The sequence below is a fragment of the Centrocercus urophasianus genome, unplaced genomic scaffold, assembly GCF_019232065.1.
Source record: "Centrocercus urophasianus isolate 14NV4802_14NV808 unplaced genomic scaffold, USGS_Curo_1.0 seq_3, whole genome shotgun sequence".
Taxonomy (NCBI): domain Eukaryota; kingdom Metazoa; phylum Chordata; class Aves; order Galliformes; family Phasianidae; genus Centrocercus; species Centrocercus urophasianus.
In genome coordinates this window covers 2,809,906-2,831,305 of record NW_024884866.1, presented here as the reverse complement: position 1 = coordinate 2,831,305, position 21,400 = coordinate 2,809,906, and the positions used below count along the sequence as shown (strand labels likewise).

General features: G+C 40.2%; 2 protein-coding genes across 8 annotated transcripts in view; one reads left to right on the top strand and one right to left on the bottom strand.

Moving 5' to 3' along the window:
• Positions 1 to 295: 295 nt before the first annotated feature.
• PRMT9 (protein arginine methyltransferase 9) lies at positions 296 to 19,562 on the bottom strand. 4 transcript variants are annotated; one of them, XM_042828382.1, is made up of 14 exons: positions 19,475 to 19,562; positions 15,389 to 15,455; positions 14,667 to 14,878; positions 14,039 to 14,187; positions 12,561 to 12,797; positions 11,755 to 11,922; positions 9,939 to 10,041; positions 9,362 to 9,468; positions 6,897 to 7,089; positions 4,218 to 4,401; positions 2,279 to 2,990; positions 1,390 to 1,543; positions 808 to 930; positions 296 to 606 (listed from the first exon to the last, which is right to left on the bottom strand). In XM_042828382.1, exons 3-14 carry the CDS (start codon positions 14,850 to 14,852, stop codon positions 391 to 393), a joined length of 2,532 nt encoding a protein of 843 aa, XP_042684316.1. In that variant the 5' UTR covers positions 14,853 to 14,878; positions 15,389 to 15,455; positions 19,475 to 19,562; the 3' UTR covers positions 296 to 390. The 4 variants fall into 4 exon arrangements, with proteins under 4 accessions (XP_042684316.1, XP_042684315.1, XP_042684313.1 ...); XM_042828381.1 differs by having other exon boundaries at positions 15,404 to 15,455; XM_042828379.1 differs by lacking the exon at positions 19,475 to 19,562 and adding an exon at positions 15,836 to 15,892 and having other exon boundaries at positions 15,404 to 15,455.
• A 118-nt stretch (positions 19,563 to 19,680) lies between these two features.
• ARHGAP10 (Rho GTPase activating protein 10) overlaps positions 19,681 to 21,400 on the top strand; it is a 133,500-nt gene continuing 131,780 nt past the window's right edge. For 3 of the 4 annotated variants that reach the window (XM_042828348.1, XM_042828349.1, XM_042828347.1), the window contains exon 1: positions 19,683 to 19,892. In XM_042828348.1, coding sequence (XP_042684282.1) covers positions 19,739 to 19,892 — 154 coding nt within the window. In that variant the 5' untranslated portion in view covers positions 19,683 to 19,738. Of the gene's footprint in view, positions 19,893 to 21,400 lie in introns of all 4 variants that reach the window. The other variant, XM_042828350.1, reaches the window with a different exon arrangement.

The following is a 21,400-nucleotide window of genomic DNA, read 5'->3' as shown; positions in this document are numbered from 1 at the left end:
TAGGATAACATCTCCATGCACTTACGTAGGATGCTTTGACTACCAAGAAGCAGAACCAAAGTTTGTGAAACAAGGACTACACAGTCACAGCTATTTACTTCTGACATAAAGCATCTAAAATGCCTTTCTTTCACTACAGATGATGGGGCACCAATAGAAATCTGTCCCTGAGATTTTTAGATGCAGCCCCAGCAATACTTAGCCAAAACTGCTTGGTAAGATACCCTTGCAGTGCCCATTTTAGTCTGTCCGTTGGATGGACAAGACTACCAACCCTTAAAACAGTAAAACAGCCTTTTTGATCAGTACATAAAAATTAGACTTTAATATAAATTATTATCAGTGATGTTGCAAACAGTTGGCGTATGTGTAGTTTACACTGGACGTTCTTCACTGTTTAACCGTAATGCTAATATTGCTTTTATGGTGCTGAACATCAAGCACAAGTTCATCTCCGACCTGCACTTGGAGAGGCTCATCAAGAACAACTGCAGCTTGTTTCCAATGCGAGAACTCATCAGATGTATTCAAACTATGCTCTTCATCTAGATGTATGTGATACCAGAAGGGAATTGCAGTGACTTGGCCAGACTTACAAATTTGTACCTAAAAAAACATTTAAAATATTAGTTTGACCTTCATTCATGATTAGTTTGAACTTCATTTCAATCAGAGACAGTTGCAGAGAAGTAAATTCTGCAATGAAATTTTCAGCCCAAATGAACAGTAACTGGGCAGTTCTAGAGAATGACAGCTAAGTGCACTTAAAATTGTATGTAATTATATACACACATACACACAACTCACCTTCACCTCTCTGCTTGCACTGTTTAACAGAGGATTCATGAGGTCTAGCCTTAATAGCTCTGCTGGCTTACTCAGAGGTACACACGGTAGTGTAGAGAGATCCAAATAAACACGAACTGGTACCTAAGAGTACAGACCATACCTTTAGACATCAACAGTCATTCAAAAGTGGTAAGTTTGGAATAATTATAATGCAAAAGTTTCTAAAAATTATTGTAATGTCTGTAAGAAACAGCCGAAATGCCAAATGCACCATTTTAACCCCTTCTGAAATGTCACTGTTGAAATACAAGGTGACGAAGGAGACAGAACACCTAGGAGCACAGTCATTCTTCTGTACATTCCCATTACATCTCCCATTACTCAGACAGATTCTCACTCTATTTCCAGGAAAAAAAAAAACAACAAAAGCTTTTCTGTGTAGCTTCATCTCAAAGCTCCTTCCTGATCACAGAAATCTCTCCAGATATCAAAACATGAAGTTTCAGCTTTTTAGTTTTCTTCCATTTTATACTGAAGCTAAACAATTAAACAGCTGCATGCTTTGGAACTGTACTTGGAAGACATCCAACAACTTCATACCTTGAACTGGTTGATAAAAGGAGCTATATTAAACCCAAGAGTTGGTTCTGTGCCTTGAACAGCACTCTCCAGTAACAAAGACTGCGATTCTACAAGCATTCCATATACCAACACATACTGTGGAAATATCTTCCCTCCGCTCTGAAGTAAACATCTGTAAAATGAAAGAGATTTCACCTCTAAAGCTTATTATTCAACAGTAAGGAAAGAACACCTACATTTAATACATAAATAAACACACACTAGTTCCTCCTCTGAAGTCAAGTGCTCAAAAGCATTTGAGTTTGATCCATCTGACCAGACAGCTGTATTGTACAGAAATCAAAATTCCTCCAGTAATTCTGTACTAAGCAACATTTTCTCCATGTCATTGGAAACAATTATATTTCAAGACGAAGGTAGCAGGACTTACTCAAAGCACCAATATCTAGTAGCTCTTTTGGTGCCTCCCTGGCTGTTCTAATCCCCTGTATCTGTCTCTTAGCAATACGACTTTATGCCAACAATAGCTCCATGTACACGATGGACCTTTTTTTTTTTTTTTTTTTAAAAAAAAAATAATAACAACTTTGCTACCTCAGTTATTAGCAAGATAGTGGCTATTCTAGGACATCCTAGCAAACCAAGCAGCACGCTCTTCCACTCGTATTACTGCACGCAAAAAAATAAAGCAGCCTATGGAAGTGAGATCTTGACACTTCTAGTTATGTCATACATTCCAGATGCTCTGGGAAATTTACTCCTGAAACGCAAGTTCAACCTGCTCAGAAAACAACCTTTTTCAACGCTCTATAGAAGAGACATCAGTTCTGTTGCTAGAAGGAATGCTTTCAAAAAATTTCAGATAATTACAGATACCCCAAATTCCTTTTGTCCATTTGTACTGTACCTGGATATTGCAGCCTTTTCCATCACCTCCTGCTGGATTAAACCAGATGTCTCTATAACATCCAAAATAATAATACTCCATAATTTATCGGATTTGGGTCTCTGTAGCACCACATTTTCATCTTCTAAATGGCTGAGCCAAAATTCTACAGTTTCCTTAGGGAAATTATTAGCTTCAGAAATTACATTAAGGACTGCCTGATGCTGTTCTTTCTCAATAGAGCTGTAGGCTTTAACTGGCCCAAGTTTGCCAGCTATAATTGGTAGGATGGAGAAGCCTTCAGATACATCTAGTACGTACAAAGGATCAGGAACCACATCTAAAGAGCTCGTGTTCTGGCTTTCTTGGAGGTTCACCCCACTGCCATATCTGTCAATATCCATGGACTCCAAGTCCTTACTTGGATTTAATGATGACAGAACCTCGCCCATGGCAGCTCTGAAGCATTCGTGGTATGGTACATTGTTCAGCAGGGCTATTTCTGTGGATTCCAACACACATACTTGACCTTTCTCATCCTGTTTGCTAGTTGTCTGAAGACTAGCCAGAGCATTACATAATTCAGCCTCGTTGCCCAAACTCAGTGTGTCGTCTCTGTCACTGCAGTCCATCCCACACTCCGGAGTTAGAAAAGAAATCTTCTGGATCTTCAGGTAGCAGTCTTGGCAGCAAACTTCCATCATCACAGTATCTCCAGCCTTCACAGAATAATCTTAGAAAAAACAGCACAAAATCATGTCCAGTACAGCAAATACTACCACTGCAGCATATGTACAGTACTCTATAAGAATAAAAAAGCAAAGATTACCTCACTGCTTCATTAGTTTGTTTTTTTTTCTTACTGTGTATGAAAGATTTGTTCTAGTCATGTTTTTTTATCCACAGGAGAGAACAAGACAGAACAGATGAAGAGGCTTGGGTACACAACACATAATAGGCTGGAACCAGAACAGCCCCTTCAAGAGGAGGCTCCTCCAATTTTCAATACTAAGCTCCAAGCCCACTACTGAAATCTGCTACCATGTTCACATCTGCCTTAATCCGTCCTACACTAGGCAAATCCATTTAATCTCAAAACAAGCTTAAAATAAATACATACTTCTCTAAGCGTCCTGTCAACAGCAGAGCTGAACAAAAATATACTTACAAAGAAATTGCTACCAAGTTAAAATGTTCCATATTTAATATTTACATTTTAATACTTCCTGTAGACAAAGCTGAATTTGTATTTATACGGAAAACAATGGCTACAGTTTTATCTAAAACAAACACAGTTCAAGTTGGCCTGCATCTATCAATACAGACAAAAATCCGAAACAAAATGGCTATAGTCTGACAAGCACTTCTTTCAGTGGCAACGTAAGCTACAGGCGTCTCCCCTCTGCCCTATGCTTTAAATTAAACTGGTCCGTGGCACAGCTGCCCCTACTGTCTATCTACACAGGCAAGTGAATAGGAAACAGGTGAACAGAGCAGAGGCTGCTGCAAATGACACTGGCACTGAGGAACAGCTGTGGCCAATGAAGTTGTAATCCAAAACGGATGCAAGGGGATAGGTGAGAGCTTTTAGTTTTGTTTTTATGGCAGCAACAGCCAGCAACTACCACCTCACCTCCCTTTCAAATGTCACATCCTGATTACACAGAGCCAGTGGCCTCACATTTTGGAAGTACTTCAAAAAGTATTTGATTCGGTATAGGAAAAAAAACTTCTCCAAGTTCTTATCTGTCTCACAGCAGAGTCCAACAAACAAGACTTGCTGCACCAACTTTCCAGTACAGTCCATAAACTTGATCAGGAACCACCTCACAGCTACATGTTACTGAACTTCTCCTAATCCAATTACTGCCATTTCTTAGTCTCTGTGATTAACTTGGTTTCATTTTGTTCTTGGGCTACTCAGTTCATGCAGTGCACCAAGAAAATCCACAGTACTCACCAGGGAGGCCTTGCACAGGATAGACTGCCTGTTCCCAGCAAGTTTCTTCACTGGGACTCGTAGATAGAGCGTGCTCATCATCAAGCTGCAGTACAAACCATACCACAATAGCATCTAGCACTCCTCCTTTAGTGACTGGCTGGCTGAGCTTCCAGGGCTTTCTGTGCGCAAGGCTTTTCAGCTCCTGAGCAGAGTGGAAAGAAAAAAAAAAGTGTGAGAAAGCTCCTTTCTATACATCCAAAATGGTTTCACAGTAGTCACTATCAAGTCACTCACATTGCTGTACCACTCCATGAGGGCACCTGGCAGAAACCTGGAGTTAGCAAACTGCTACAGCGCCAGCTATCAGCATTTCTCTCATCAGAACAGGGCTCTCTTCCCTCACTGAAGCACAGTTACGCATACAAAACTACCTCTGAAAGTATGTATTTAAAAACTAGTAACTGTAACAAAGGAGTTCATCTGGCAAAGCATGCCTTATGAGAAGTTACTCTTTTGTATCAAACTCAAGCCAACACTCAGACACATGCTTCAGTTAAAACCTGTGTTCAAATTTAATCAGCTCTAGAAATACTATATGCTAGCACTGAGTTCACTACAGCCAAAGTTCAGCACAATCACCACAAAAACACCAAATCAAACATCTTGGAGGCTACGTTCTCTGCAACCTACACTATCAACTTTGTGTAAAATTTTACTACTGAATATTTCCTAAAGAGTCTTCAATAGGTAATAGGAATGAAGTCATTTTTCACACACACTTCCCCCAGTAATTACCTTCTGCAGTAACATTCAAAAACACGAAAGGCACAGCTCTGATGTCTTTATACAGCTCTGGCACAGGCCAGTAAGAGGATATCAATCACAAGGGACCAAGGTTCTCTTAGTTACAATCAATTACACTAGTAACAGCTTTGCCTAAGAATCCATTTGCTTACAGAAGAGCTCACGCCAGCATCTGTTCCCTCTAAATTTAAATCTTAACAAAATGCAGAAGGCAAAAGAAAGTTCCCTGCCAGAACATAACTAGTTCTCTCAAGCTGCATTTTTTCTTCTCGTTTTATTCTTGGCCTGTGTTCTCCAGAAGCTGATCTACCTCACAACTGAGCTGAGCAATGCATGCGTCAAAATTACAGGATGTCAATAAAGTTCATAATGAAAAAAAACTCTGCAGGCAATGGCTCAGTTCCTTCAGAGCCTGAAGGGAGTAATCAGCTGTAATTACCTGCTGTGAAGGTAAACAGTTACTTCCACTCCCAGTGACACCAATGTGCTGCCAGCAAACAGGCACACAGGTAGTTACCTGGGTAGGTACAAATGTCTACAGCCTGCAATTACAGCCACATCCCATTCCCCTGCTGGGAAGAAACTGCGCTGCTGCTGCTAATAACAGCAGTAAAAATAGTCAGCACAAGTCAGAGGCCTTTTTTTATTATTATTATTTTGACTGGCTATAATTACTTTTCTGATCTTTACTTTGAAAGCAACATGCTAGCCCTATAACAAAAGTAACAGTAAATTTGCAACCAACTATTCCAAATTATTTAACTGTGTTTCTTCCCTCCACTTCTACTCATTGTATCTCCACCTTTCATAACCAGAGTTCTTAACACAAAGCTTCAAAGTTAGAGATCTTCACTCAAGATAATCTTTACATGTCTGTCAGTGTCAGACACTCAGAAGTAGACATCTTTCAGGTGTAGCAGTTTCTTACTTATGCTAGAAGCAGAAGCAACATCAGGTCACAGAAACTGCTCCCAGCAACGTTCCAAAGACCCTTTGTCTTTTCTCATCTTTAACCTCAAAATGTCAGACATGCCAACTAGAAAAAGCTATTGATTCAGAACACTGCAATTCCTGGCCAAGCAGTAGCCAAGAATAATTTCATTTATATAACAGAATCTATTTTAAGCTCTGACTCACCACTTTGATGTTAACTCCTCACCATGGGTCATTGAACAAGAAACAACTCACCAGAGACCAGAAGCAGAATCTTTTCAGCATGCTCAGCTGTGAGCAGGTGATGTTCTTGCCTTACAGCCCAGGCCTATTTGATATAGGCATACAAATACATTCTGTGCAAAATGCACAAAATAATCCTACTGTATTTTACAAAGCTAGACAACAAATATCATAGGAGCTGAAGGGTGGAATCAACACGGTTGAATAGGATATGGTATTTTAACTCTCTTCTCTTTTACACGTCCCCAAACACTTACGTACCCTTTATGCCAAGTGTGAAACATACCCTCACTCTTATCTCCACAACTTCTCTGAAGATTCCCTGTAACTTTACAGGAATTAACTTAGTCAGCTCCTTGATGCATAAAGGACTAAAGATGGATCTATTGCATTCTTCCTCCATTTCCTGTACTGATGCTAGCAGTTGTTTGATCCTATGGTGAGCTCGTCTGGGGAACCAAACGACGTCAAACAAACAAAAAAAAAAACCCTTTACCTTCAAAAACCCAAGGACTGTCACCTGATGAATCAGATCACTACATAATCAGATAAGTATGAAAACCAGCACAGGATTAAGGCAGCACTGCCAACCTTACGCACGCAAACTGTTGCGGAACTGAACGTGCCAAACATGATGTGGGCCTCCTTTGATATACAGATTAGTTCTAAAGGACGTAAAGAAGAAGAAAAAAAAAAAAAAAAAGTATGTATGTTTACCTGCAGATTGTTGAAATCCACTGTCATTACTTGAAAGGGTTCTGTCAAAGGTACATAACCTCCAGGAATTCGACTGAGCTTTTCAGTGGTGTAAGGTTCGACAGTTTCCTCTGAGCCAGCAAAGGCATACATTGGACTAAAGAACTTCACAGAATGTGGCAAGTGAACACCAGCAACTTCGTGTGCTCCCACTCTGGGGGGAGAGGAAAAGGAAGGAAAATAAACTTCATAATCCTTTCAAGAATGGCTAAGCCTTTCAAATGCAGTGCACAAGAATTAGAAGACCCTATGTTCTTCCAGAATACTGCCTTACTGTCACCTGACCCGACCCTTTCAAGTTACCTAGCTCAAACTGAGAAACAGCATGTAGCAAACCCTGGTATCTTAAAGGTTTTGTGACAAACAAAATGTATCTTTAGCAGAAGGTCAGTCTTCTCACAAATTTGTCAGTTCATCTGTTCTTCTGAAGTAAGTGTATCTCACTTAGATTTGAAACAACTGCTTTAAAGAAAGAGCAACAACTTCAAAAGAAAATGAAAGCTTATTGGAAAAAAATAAACAAAACCATTGTTAGGCCCTAGAGTGCTTCTGGAAAATAAGCAATGGCTGCAGACATACACTTTGATGGATTAAGTACATCTGCTATACTTAATATCAAAATTACCATTTGAAGATCAAGTAATAAAGCTACAGAGAGAGGTAAACCAGTAGGAAACTTTTTGTTAGGTTAAGGGCACCAGAAACAGAATTACAAGAAAATGGGTTTATCCTGCATTTCAGTACATCCTAGGAGAAAATGGAAAAAAAAACCCACCAAACACTCCCTTCCCCTCCCCCCAAAAATAAATATCAGAGCACAAGAAATACAGCCTAACTTAAATAAAATTAAAAAAATAAATCACTGAATGACAAAATTGCTGATCAGTGGAACACAGAGCAAACAATCAGCATCAGACAAAGATGCAAGACTATAAACACTTAAGAATGAAAGCTGATTTCCTACCAAATATAGGCTCAGTGTCTGCTGCTAGATGAAATATACTCTTAAGTGTACTTCAGGAAAAAAAAAAAAAAAGAAAGAAAAACCTCAAGCATTCACAGACTTCTGGGCTATACACCTACTTAAAATCATTTGGGCAAAGAAGTGATGAGGAAAAGCTGAAAAGCCATATGAACTGTACAACAACAAAACAAAAAAATAGTACTAGTTAATATAAAAAGCACGAGGAAGAAGATATTTTTATACTGCTATTCCCAGCATCTTCAAGCAAGTTGCTCAAAAACAACATTTAAAAATCAGTTTTGATGTAGATCATGAAAACACCCAGGGAAACACAGAGATGTATGTCACAAGAATCCAAAGAGACATGGACAACTCAAACTTGAGATCAGACAAAGCTTTCCAGAAAGCTACAGCTCTTGTTATGAGTATCAGCTTCCAACAGCTATGCCCATTAGAGGGAAAAAAAAAGGATCTCAAGGCAGAAAACAGAAAGCTTACAAGTGACTTTTTTCTTACCATATGATTAACTGGTGGAAACTCTTTCAACCCTGCTAATTACTTGACCTTAAACTATACTGTTAGAATGGACTGTTAATTACACAATCTAAGTTTCATCCTGTTTAAAATCTTTAAGAAATACTCATTGCCATCTGTCAAGGCCATGATTACTCCTAAAAAGTTCTTCCAAAGGGAAAGTTCTTCTGTGACCAATTACTATGAGAACTTCTGTCTCTTTGACTACTCTTAGGGGCTAACACATTAGGAAAGTCAGTGATATGGCACAAGTATTTTTCTGCTCCAGTACATGAAAGTATCTGTGTAAGTCAGTATTTTCTTTAATCTGCAACAAGATTAATCCTAAACAAAATAAGATTAAACCTCTTAGACAGTCTCCATACAATGATATTGTCTTAGAAGACGGAAATGAAAGTGACTACAAAAGTAACTGATACAGTCACAACTGGTATCAACAAAGAAACCTGAGAGCCTGCTAGCTCAAAATGAGGTAAGGCACATATTGAGAAGGATAATACAAAGTGGGATTATTAACATTTAGGCTTTACAAAATCCTGTCCGCATCTGAAAGGCGTAGGATCTAACAGTGAGGTATGAAGCAGATTATAAAGAAGGTAAAATGAGGATAAAGGGCAGCTGCTAATCCAAGAATCTCCAATACAGAAATTAGGAAGTAATTTTACTGTCAAGGAATAGCATGTCTTTAATATGCACTAATAGTGTTTCGGCAATACTGAAAATCAAGTGATTTAGAAGAAGGAAAATGAAAAAAAGCATCCTGAGAAAGGAGAGGAAAGAATTGGAGCAGTAATCTGCTTAGTGAGACATATGCAGTCATTTCAAAAAAATAAAGAGAATAACAATTGAAAACTTTTAATTAATAAGTCACAAAGTCTTCTCCCAAGTAACAAACGCATGTCCAAACCATGCCAGAGTTTAAACATACCTGTGATGTCTACGTATCTCTTTGCATTCCACTGCTATTCCAAATACTGTAGCACTTGCAGGAATAACTTGCCCGTAGTCGTTACTATGGACATCTTGATTTATTGGCTGTAACATTAATAGGAACATTCACTTACACCTACTTCTATAATTACTTCAAAGCCTACTTTAAGTCAGGATTACAAAGTTCACAGTATATAGGAGAAATCTCCAAGTCTTTGTCTTTCCTGCAGATCAAACTTCTTCCTGACAGCGTATGTCAATATATCTGCACATCAGTTTTTACTTTTTCAGTTTACTACTTCCATAATTCTAAATCTATGCTTTAAATTGTATCCCACTATATTTGATGAAACATCTGAGGACCTTTTCCATAGGCATAATTCCTGTACTTAACACCAGAGGTCATCAGTTCCAGCTAGACAAAATATATTTTCTGCCAGTTAAGACTTGATTTGAATCCTTATTACTTGGAATCAAGGCAGAACACAGAAAATGTATTTGTGTATATATATGTGTGTATTTATATAAAAATAACCCAAACAGAAATCACATTTACACTTACCTACATCACCTACCTTTGGCTGTAAAAGAAGATGTTCCCAAGCATGTATCAAGCTCTCCACGATCCCTTCACCAAATAAACCAGCATCAACAGTTTCTGTGACAACTAAGGAAACTCTACATAAAGGAAAAAAAAGACAGCATGAAATGCAATTCATATCAGGCCTATCTGTTAAGTTATTCTTCTAAAGAAAAATACTAACAAGAAAGCCGATTCCAACATGAGATCAAAGCACAACTTCTCCCAGCTTTCTGAAGTTTCAACACTGATAGGCAACTAAATTCTTCTAACAAATTATTCAAGACACAAATAAGATGTGACACTGAGCAGGAATTTACCATATATTTTATTGGTCAGTATCTAAAAATACATTGTGGGGAAAGAATCTAACCCAAATAGGAAGTTATTTCAGCCTGAGACACAGCATGCATTTTATCTGTACCTCATGCAAGTGCCCACGTGTTACAGATTTTTCCAATATTCCATTTTAACCAAGGCACAATAAAATTACTAAGTAGACAAATGGATCCTGAAATCCTAAATCCTTTTAACTTCTTAAACCAAGTATATAGCAGAAGACTAGAGTTTCCAGAACAGTAACAATTTATTCCTGACAAGTAAAACCCAGTAACTCAGGACAGAGACTGAGAGGATGCACATGCTCAGTTAGTACAGCCCAGCTGACACAGACAAAGCTTGACAGGTGTGCTTAAGCATGGCAGCTTTGCTTTTCCATATTATCGAGTCTGTACCATCATCAACACAGATATTTTATCCCACATTAGTAATGTGTAATAAAACATTTCCCTCTCATCTGAAGTGGTAAACCAGCACTTTGAGCATACTAAAACAAACTACCATCCCCTTAGATCTATACCTGCTAAAAATATGCCTGAAGAGCACCTTCTGAAAGGGATACAGAACAAAAAACACTAAGGTAGCCTAAAAAGTTTGAATTGCACATAGTGAAAGCTATAATAATGGATCCAATTCTTATTTGCCAAAAGGAATTCCCAGTTGCTGACTTGCCCCAGTGGCTCTTATTTTGCTTTAAAAGCCATTACTTAATACTGAAAATATAAGCTACTTAGTTTTCCATAACACAAGAATCTCTGCTACAGAAGGCAAATACGTGTAAGTATCATATGAGTTCATCCTAGGTGATGCTCAACACTCAAATCTGTTCTCGGATGAAAAGTTACAACACTCTTCCATTGCATTTTACTCCTGCACCTATCGCTACTCTCATCGCCCTTTGGATCCATGGCACAAAGAAAACAGGAGGGACCTGCACACAGCATGTGGCACTTCCTTCTTCACTCTGAAAACAGTATGAGGCTCTGATGTGACAAGAAGGAAGAGGAAACTTCACCTCTCTTCTTGATAAGAGGTAGACAACCGCATTTCTAATCTCTCTGGCCAAACACAAAACGTCACAGAGTCGCAGAAGTATAATATATCTCAGACCCAGTCTTCTTTTGCAGGTCCTATTGTATGCCTCCATCCTATCCACCAGATGCAGAAATGAGCCCAAAGTTGTTACGTGTGCACACACAGTGTAGTAACCCTACTACTTCTTTCCTGTTGATGCAACATAATTGGACATGCCTCTTAGGTACCACCCAAGAACTAAAATACTTCATTTGTAGCATCACTGATTTACCATAGAACATGATCTCAAAAACAATGTCTGCAATGCTCCACAAAAACCTTCTCAACTTTCCCTGTGGTAATTAACCACATTTATGGTATTTCCTGCTTAGGTCACAACATATCTTAAAATGAAAAGAAAAGTTATAATGTTATCACAATAGAATACAACAACTCACCTTTCCGGTATGTGCTTTGGAATTTCTATATCAAATGACTTCAAATGTAGAAGCTTGATTTCTCTGTCCATGTTATTTGCTGCCACTACATCACAGGCAAGTTCATACATGGTTTTTGACAATTCACAGGCAAAGACAGAAGATGCTCCTGCCTTCTTTGCAAACATACTGAAAATAAAAGAATCAGAGCTTTCTCCCTCCTATTTGTATCATTTTAGGTAAAGTATGTGTCATAGTTCTATGACTTTTTGGTTATTAGTATTCCACATCATAACATGATACTGAGTCTTTTGAAGTTCTGCTCATGCATCTGCTTTTTATTTCTAAGAAACTGCCTAAAATTTGCCACTGAATAAACCATTAACTTTCTTGAATGAACACTAATGCCACACAAAGTGACATCCTGCTGACACGCTACGTCCAACATGGACAGCAGGAGATTCCCCAGCTATACTAAATCCACTCTTTACAGCATCTTCATTTACTAACTTCTTCCACATAAATGAAGCGATTATTAAATACTACACAATAGCTTGGGATGGAATATTTGACATGACGACTCCAATCTATACAGTAGTTCTTGGCACAAAAAGAAAACCTGCAATACAAAGAAAATTGCTCCCACAAACACAACTGGAATTGGGCACTAACCTCAAGACTCATCGACTACAGAAAACTTTGTTTCTTTTCTTAAGTTTTGCCTCAACAAGGTACAAACGTAAAACAATTTTTTAAGTAGCAAAGACATTCTGTTAGACAGCAAGTGTTTCTAATAATTACATGTTAAACATATGCTTATGACACACCTCAATATTCCTGTTCCTGTTCCGATATCAAGGACAGACTTGCACCCTGAGCAGACAGCGTTCTCTATTGCTTTTAGGTAAGTAAGATTCCTCTTGGCATCATTAAGCATGATGAAGTGCCAACGTTCCACAAGCCAGTTTGCAACACGGTAGAAATTCTCCTTTGCATCAGCAAAATCTGGGTTAAGCTTCACTGCTTTGTGAAAATATCCAGCTGCTTCATCTCTAAAGCCCATTCTAATGGTAAAAACAACAAATAGAAAGCATATGTTCAGATGCGAATTGTAAGACTGTGGATTTACAGGCATCAGACAAAAGATTACAGAAATATTTTATGTGAGAAAGATGCTCTATAAAAATACTGACACTAGCTTATTAAAAAAATATACATGTTACTTAGAACACCAAATGACTTCAAAATGCAAAGGCAGTAAAAAACACCAGCGTGTGTGTACAGCCTTCATTTGCTATGGGACCCTTTTACGAACTAGGGTCATTTTCTATATTCATATTCTAACTACGGTTAGAATAAGTTTTACAAGAACATGCTGTAATTGTATGATGATAGCAAACCTGCAGTCTCACAGATTTTTCAAACTGCAAGGGAATGCTACAAAAACTTATTTGAGCTATCAGTGCTTCCATTAAGAGACAATTTTGAAGTCAAATGGAGAGCTGAAGCAAACTTCTCTGATAGCAGACTGCACTGAAAAATAAAAGCTATGAAATATATTAAAGGGTACAACTCCCTTGCCATGCAAGAAGGGTGCTTCTTAGAGCAAGCACGTGAAACAGACAGAAGGCACTCATAACCAAAACTGCTCGGATCCATGACTGATGTTTTAAAGTCCAGCCTCGAAAGACTTAAAAATTCAGAATAGCAAGCACCATATGTTGCAAGTTCTGGGGAAAGCTGTAAAATATTGATTTTTTTGGTATTAAATAATTGCAGAAGCTTGAACTGTTTAAGAAAAATCAGTCCTACAAATACACATGACTAGCTTCCTCATTTGAAAGGTCCAATCCTACGTGATCTAAAGAAAAACCAAAATTTAAAGACAGTGTGCAAAAGCAGTGGTGTTCAGAGACCTCAGAAGGGAAAAAAAAAAAATAATCCTACATTAACGACAGCAACACTTAACATGATGAATTTGAACAGTTACGGTCTTGTTTTTGTTTAGTAATTACTTAATAAATGAGCTTAAAAATACTTAAATGCAGTGTTTTTACTTAAAGCTTTTACTTCAGTAGAAGTGCTCTTTCAAACACAATGTAATTTTTGCTGTATTAACACATTTTAGCACAGTTACTCAACTTTTTAAGCTGACGAGCACACAGCATTCAACCACACGCATTATATAAAACCAAGCATAAACTATGCTTAAAAGAAATAAATACAATCTCAACTGACTACTGTTTCTTAACATACAATATCAAAAATCAAACCTCATAAAGACTGAGTATAGACTACTACAAACCTGAAAAGATGTTCTCCCATACTGTTACATATCACTTCATCATCTGGATACAGCTCAAGCGCCTGTTCATAACAGTTAAATAGATCTTGAATTCGTGCTAGAGAATCCAGTTCTTCTGCCCATTTAAAGAGAGTAAATTGGAATGTTTCCTAGAAAACAAAACGTACAGCATTGAGGTTGAAAATAGTTACCAGAAGTGGGGAACTGAGACTTGAAAACATCAGATTTGGCCACACAAGTTTCCTTTCAGGAGCAGCAGCGCTCATTATCATCCCAAATCTGTTAGCTCACTTGAAGTAACAGAAGTAAACTTTCAAATATCCACACAAAGTATCATCACCCAGAAATGGATACTAAGGGCCTATCCACGTACTACTGTACATTATTCCACAGAACAAGTCAATATTAACACAGCCCATTTTTATTAAACTTAGTAGACGCATACAGCACGAAGAAAAAAGAATATCAATTTCCTTCTATAGACACATGCAATTCATTAAACAGGTTGCTATCTCAATTACTTTTCTTCTTTTATTTTCAAGACTGAATGGGAAGATCAGCTACAGACAAAGAACCAAAGGCACAGACCACATCACACAGACTCAAGAAGAAATCAAAGGGCACTTACTTTCACACTGGTTTTCAGCTCGGGAGCTAGATTTAGTACCAGGAGATAGTGAGCATATGCAGTTCCATAATCCTGGTCCTCCAAGCAATGCTGAGCACTCTGCAAAGATCTAGAAATGAGCTCCCGCCTGCCAGCTTCCTGAGCACCTCGGTGACTACGACGGAACGTTGCATTTGAGTTGGACATTCTGAAGGCTGTAAGCACTGTTCTTCCTAAAAGAAACAAGTAACACATGCTGTAGGACAAGGTTACACAGAGCAAACAGACTAAACAACATCAAAGTTTTCATAAGCACTGAAGACCCTCCTCCCAAATCCTAAGCATTCAAAAAGTCAGTGGTCTATCTTTAGACCACTGATAATTCCATCAACTTTAAAACGAACTTCCACTATCCAAAAGTTAGGCATGCATCACTTTTGTGTCACATGAGGTCCTGCAAACAGCTTAGGTTTCTGAGCTTTTAAAAAATAATTCTGGTATTGCATATTTTAGCATGTCTTTAGGCAAGTAGTTCTGCACACCAAAAGCTCATGCACTGAGTTTCCAGTCCACCAAAGAATTTGAGGCTAACCTTCTTCCACTTCAACAGCAGTAACCCCATAAAGCCATGTCTCCTGCATAGACAACAAGCTCAAAAGACAACATGTTTATCTCTCCTCAAGAAAACGTTTGTTATGAGAAACAGCATGCATATTTTTGTACCCGTGTCAGTTACCACTTACATTTTTAAGGCTTACCTACACACAAGGGCGTAGCAGCGCGTCCGGGATTTTCAGGTATATCCTAAAGCTGAAGAGAGCAAACATTACATAAGGAGTGACTGCAAGGAACACAAAATCACAATAACCGCTTGCCTATTTGTTTAGGAAAGCAGCAGCCATCTATGAAGCAGACACCGATAAATTGCACAGCAATATGCAAGAGCACCCAGGCGCCTGAAGAACCGGTGTGAGGACTCGGGCCAGCGACTCCAAGCAGGCCGGCGCGGAGCCCCACACGGCCCCACAGGCCGCAACCCGCCCAGCAAGAAAGAGAGCGCAGAACGAGGCTCAAGACCGCTGCAAGCACAAAGGGCGGAGATTAACCAAGGAGCCCGTTCTCTGCGGGCGATCCGGGAGCTCCCAGAATCATCACCTGCACCGCGCGGGCCGAAGCCCCCGAACACCCACCTCAGGCACCACAGGCCGCCGCCATCTTAGAACCCAGAGCGACTCGGGGGCGCATGCGCGAAGCGAAGGGCGCGGACCGTGGGCCGGCGCGCGCCGTTGCCTAGCAACAGGCGCCGCGAGAGCGGTGCCGCCTCCTGAGATGGCGGCGGGAGCTGTGCTCCGCCTAGTCAGAGGCTGCAGCTTCTTCTCCTGCCTCGGGTTGGGGTGAAACGTGCTGCATTGGTTAGAAAACCTTCTTAAAATTTCTCCCTTGCTCCTGTACTGCTCGTCCCACTCCCTCTGCCATATATATATATATATATATATATATATATATGCACTCATATATATGTAGTATAAAGGTCCTTCTAATTGCTCAAGTTACTTTGCCGCCCACATCCGACGTTTCAAACTGGTAATTCAGGGCATAAGAACGCAGGGCTTGCTAAAAATGGCCTAAATCCACTGCCAATCTAGTCCCCAGCTGCTCAGCGCTGCTCAGACCTGCTCTACGTGTAAGAACTCCCATCACCTTAAATGATACAGGATGTGATATAAGAACAGCACGTTGCGCAGGCACTGCCTATAACTGGACTGTAGTTGTGGTGTTTGTAATATTTAATATGAATTACATTGCTGATAAGCCTGGACAATGACATCTGAGGAGGAAATTCATACCACTTTAAGATACAAACAAACTTGAGTTGCCTCAGCCTTTGACTCTGCTCTGTATCAACACAGATCACGAGAAGCAAAATCCAGACCTTTGTTCCCACTCCTCAGTGCCTCACCTTGCCTCCTCCCATGCCATTGACGCCACTTATCTTCTTCCACCACAGAACATGGCAGGCTGCCTCCTCCTGGGATTAACCCTGGAGTGCAGCTCTCTTCCAAAAAAAGGCAGCGTTCATTCAGTCTTGTCCTACTTTTGAGACAAGAACAGGCTATGCCATTGTTCAGTAATTACAAAGCGTTTAGAAGCTGTTCATTATTGCTTTGCTTCTGAAAAGCACGAATGTAGCTCACCCAGGGTTTTACAGCTGTGGCTGCTGCAGATGCATTCATTTTGGAGAAAAAAATAATCGCCATACAAAAATGCCAAGCCAGCATTTTGAACAAGGTGAAAAATAGTACAAATGGAGAAAAAAGTTACTCTGAAAGAAACACAGAAACAGTTAGAACCATAATCCATAGTGAACATACTACTGTTCTGCAATATCACAGGGGAGGAGGAGGTGAGTCAACGAACTTTCAGAGTGAAGGGATCCAAAGGAAAGCACTGAGAACAGGTAACCTGAATGACACTGCCACCAGCTTCCCACAGAGAACAAACATGCCAGAAAACCCCAAAAAAACTGCTTAGGGTGAACAAATTCCAAGAACTGATAAAGTGCTTAGGGTAAATGAATTCCAAGAGGATGTGCAAATATTAGCGTCAGAGGATAATAAAATATATCTAAACTGAGCTGTAAAGCAGGACCTAATGTCTAAGTCAACTGGTATAAACAGGCAATCAGCCCATCCTTCCATTTTGAAGGGAAAAGAACAAAAAGCAACAAAACTATGAACTTCAAATGAATTGCAGAGAATTGGAGAACAAGCTTCTCTGAATTTAGCTTAATTATGCTTCCCAGTTGTAAGATGACCTTAATGCGAGAGGGAAATCATTAATACCTGCAGAACATGGCAGGAAAGAGAAAACAGGAAGCACTGTTAATTATCACCCATGGACAATGAAGTGTTACAAGAGTGGGACTCTCTCAAATGCTGTAATGGGCAGCTCCATCAACCTCTAAAACCATATTTCTAGATCAGAGAAAATGCCAGATGGACACTATATTTTACAGCACTTATTTCTAAGAGTAAATTAAGTACTGCTGTGTGCTAATTTGACCCAATATAAATTGATATTTCATGCAGTGACATTAATGGGTGAAGATTACCAAAAACTGGCAGTGTAAAATCTTTGCAATGGGAAAAGGTCAGTTCAGTTCAAAGGCTAGGTAGGGTTTTCCTAAGTTCATACCCATATTGTACTTTTTAAGGGAAAAAAAAAGTGGTCACAGAATATGTTTGCATAAAGCTAAGATAAAAAAAAAAAAAAAAAGGGTGGAGCTGAAATGAAACTAAATTCTAACCCATGTAAAGATTTTTCTCCTGAGGTAGAAGCATGTAGGCAGGAGACAAAACTACAATACCTTTGAAGGATGTTGCAGCTAATAGTGTTTTCTTCAGTGTTTTCAACAACTAAGCACAGCTGCACGTTGCAAATAAAATGCCAGTAAGACTGAGTTAAGCTTACTAACCTGTAATCCATCCTTCCACTGCAAATTAGAAGCATGACTAGTTGGAGGAAAACACATCAGAACACTGACTTACATGAAAATCAGGATATCTAAGAACAAGAGGTATCTATATGCAAGAACATAAGGTGAAGTGAAACCAGATACCTTGCTAGCATAAGCCTGTTGTGTAAAATAACTTGAAGTATGAAACCATGCTTGCAATGGTTAACAACAGAAAATAACCAAAGCAAAGATTGTACGGTATATAGACAGGATGTTGCTAAAGGTTCACATACTCAAGCTACACTAGTCTTTTAAACAAGCCTACAACAAAGCTGCAAAATTTGATGACATTGAGTAGAGAATGGCAGAAAAGAGGAGAATTTTCTAAAACACCAATACAAAAACTTACAGGATTCGTTAGCAAAGAAGGTGTAGCTACTTTTCTTGCTCAAACATGTCATTTTTGTCTGTTTAATTTAATAAGTTATTATTTCTACCCCCACAATTTGACCATTTCAGGATCAGATTGCGTTTGAACCGGTGGGTTAGGTTTTGCAAAATACAATCTATCCCAGTAGTCACTAAGAATACAGGGTGTTGTCAGGATAACAATGCTGAGTGAATAGTGTAAAATACCAGTGTAACAGTGAATTGGCTCTATGTAAACATAAAGATTACTCTTTTGTCTTTTTCTGAGTCTGAACTCAAACAACTCCATAATTGCTTTACAGCATTACAGTGGAACGATAATAGGAAAATTGCAGTAACTATAAACAACCATGAAAAATATTCTAATTTTCTTCCTGAAGATGAGTACAGGACAAAGTAAACAATCTGTTCATAGAAATATTTGCTCTTCAAACACTGCTCCAATAATTCAAACAGAGATAAGGATTGTTTGTTATTTAAGGTTGATTCTTAGTGTCCATCTTAGCCCAGTTTTAGTAGCATACTGACTTGGCAGTTCAATGATTTCAGAAAGCAGTCAGAGCACACGCTGTGACGTAGCAGCTGGAACGCCTAGCTGAAGGGGTTGAGCGTATTCTGCACCTCCTGGCCTGCCTTCAGCTCAGCAATGAGGTACATAGAACAGTCTTCTCGAAGGTCTTGCTCTTAATACAGGTTTTGTAGGAGTTTATGAAACGAAGACATAAGGGCGAGGCTTAGCTACCTCCCCCAATTAATTTCACACTCAGGTACGTGAGCAGGATAGGGTCAGACCCTAGGTGAGGGGCACTAGCTGGCTCTAACAGCAGACGCAGTCGGCACTAAACGGGTCGCCCTAAAACCGCAGGTTTCGGTTAAGAGCATGTGCCCCCCTTCAAGCCTCCTTGCCCTAAAACCCGAAGAAGCGTACTGCGTGCCCAGTCACCTGCAGCCGACAGCCTCCGTTCTAAAGCACAACCCCGAAGCGCTGCTGCGAGGAGCTCGCGGCTCGCTCTTCCTCACCATCCTCGCGGGGCGGCCCTGCCGCCCGGCGCTAAGAGGCGGTCCGCCAGTTCGGCCGGGCGGGGCTCGGCGGCGGGGCTGCCGGGAGCGGGCCGCCTCCCCTGCCCAGCCCTGAGCTCTTTGTGGCCGCGGTGCGGCGGGGCGCGCGCTGATCGCTGCGGAGGTCGCCGCGAGGAGGAACGCAGCCATGGGGCTGCAGCCTCTGGAGTTCAGCGACTGCTACCTGGATAGCCCCTGGTTCAGGGAGCGGGTGCGAGCCCACGAAGCCGAGCTGGAGAAGACTAATAAGTTTATCAAGGATTTGCTCAAGGATGGGAAAAACCTGATCGCCGCCACCAAAAGTGAGTGAGGAGGGCGGGGGAACGCCGGCGCCGAGCTGTCTTGGCCGGGCCCTGGTTTATGTCTTTGTCGGAGCGGGGCCCGGAGTGAGCTAAGGTGTTAATCTGCCGGGAGGAGTGCATTGGCGTTGTACCGGTGCGTTGCCGAGCCGAGCGGCTTGGGAATTGCCTCTGAAAATAAAGAAAGGTGTCACGTGTGCGCCTGGTGTCGGTGGGGAAGCTGCTGAAACGACGCTTTAGTAACAGTTTTCAGTTTGCCCTGGAATCACAGGGCTTACGGTTCTGTGGGGACAGCGCTGCTACCAGCTCTGTGCTTGGCCTCTGGAAACGTGACGATTTTTTTTCCTTTTGCCCTTCTTGAATGTGTTCATGTGTTTTATATATTTGTATATACTATGCATGAATAGTAGCTGTGCTGTGGTTTGGTGCCCACGTTAATGCATGTTCTTACTGTAGTCCAGTAGTAATGTAATTTCTTCCATTTGAGATACAGCGCTATAGCTTCCTTTTAAATATCTACTAGGATGACTGTCTGTAGCCATTATTCAAATGAACAACTAACACAGCAGTGTGACACTGCGTTTTCAAAAGTGTTCTGCGTCTCCAACGTCACAGAAAACATCTGAAAGCAGAGAAGCACAACTTCCAAGAGGTTTCCTTAAAGTAAGCTGTGAAGGATTAGGCCAGTGGAGGGGGCGGTTCAGCTGTCCGGATATAATGGGGGTCCTCAAAACTGGGGTAACCTGTCAGATGCAAATAAAGGAATTTCCTTCTCTGTCTTTCTCTGTTTGATGTGCTCCAGCAAAAAGAAAAGGTAGAAAATGCTTTATCATGTTTCACTTTGTAACTCCTGTTTGCTGTCCAGTTAATGTTCAGTTCTTGCAGATCAGGTGTTCCTTAAGGATGGTTTTTAACCTGCCATTTGAACGTGATTCAAATGTTTAAGAATCCATGCTTCTTAACATGCAGTACAAAGTAAAAAAAAAAAAAAAAAAAAAAGTGTCTAAACTTGACCAAGAAAGGTAGGGTGGAATCATTCTCCTTTGCTTGTACTTCTCAGATACTCTAGGAATTGCCCCACAACCTCAGTTTCACACATACACAAGAGAAGGCTCTAACTTTTGAGTCCCCTGACTCTTGCACAGTTCTGTACTGATAACAGCAGCACAATGTCCTGTGCAGGAGGGACTTAGCTTTGTGTGCTAAACTTGCTTATGCATTTCAGTAAGTCTCCCCTCTTAGAAAGCCTTGTTTGACAGTTTGAAACTAAGTCATCTTCCTCTCCTGCTGGTAATGCAGTCTCAGGTGTTCAATGGATACTGAAGACAAACAACCAATTAAAACACTGGCGGTTTGTTTGGTGGTTCTCTTTGTGCTTTCAGAAGAAAGGATCAGCATCTAACTGTGCTGAGGAACCCAATTCTTTCATTGTCAGGAAACTGAATGAGATATTCTCTCTGAAAAACCAGCTCAAAAAGTGGTCTGGATACACCCATTGTACATTAACTATG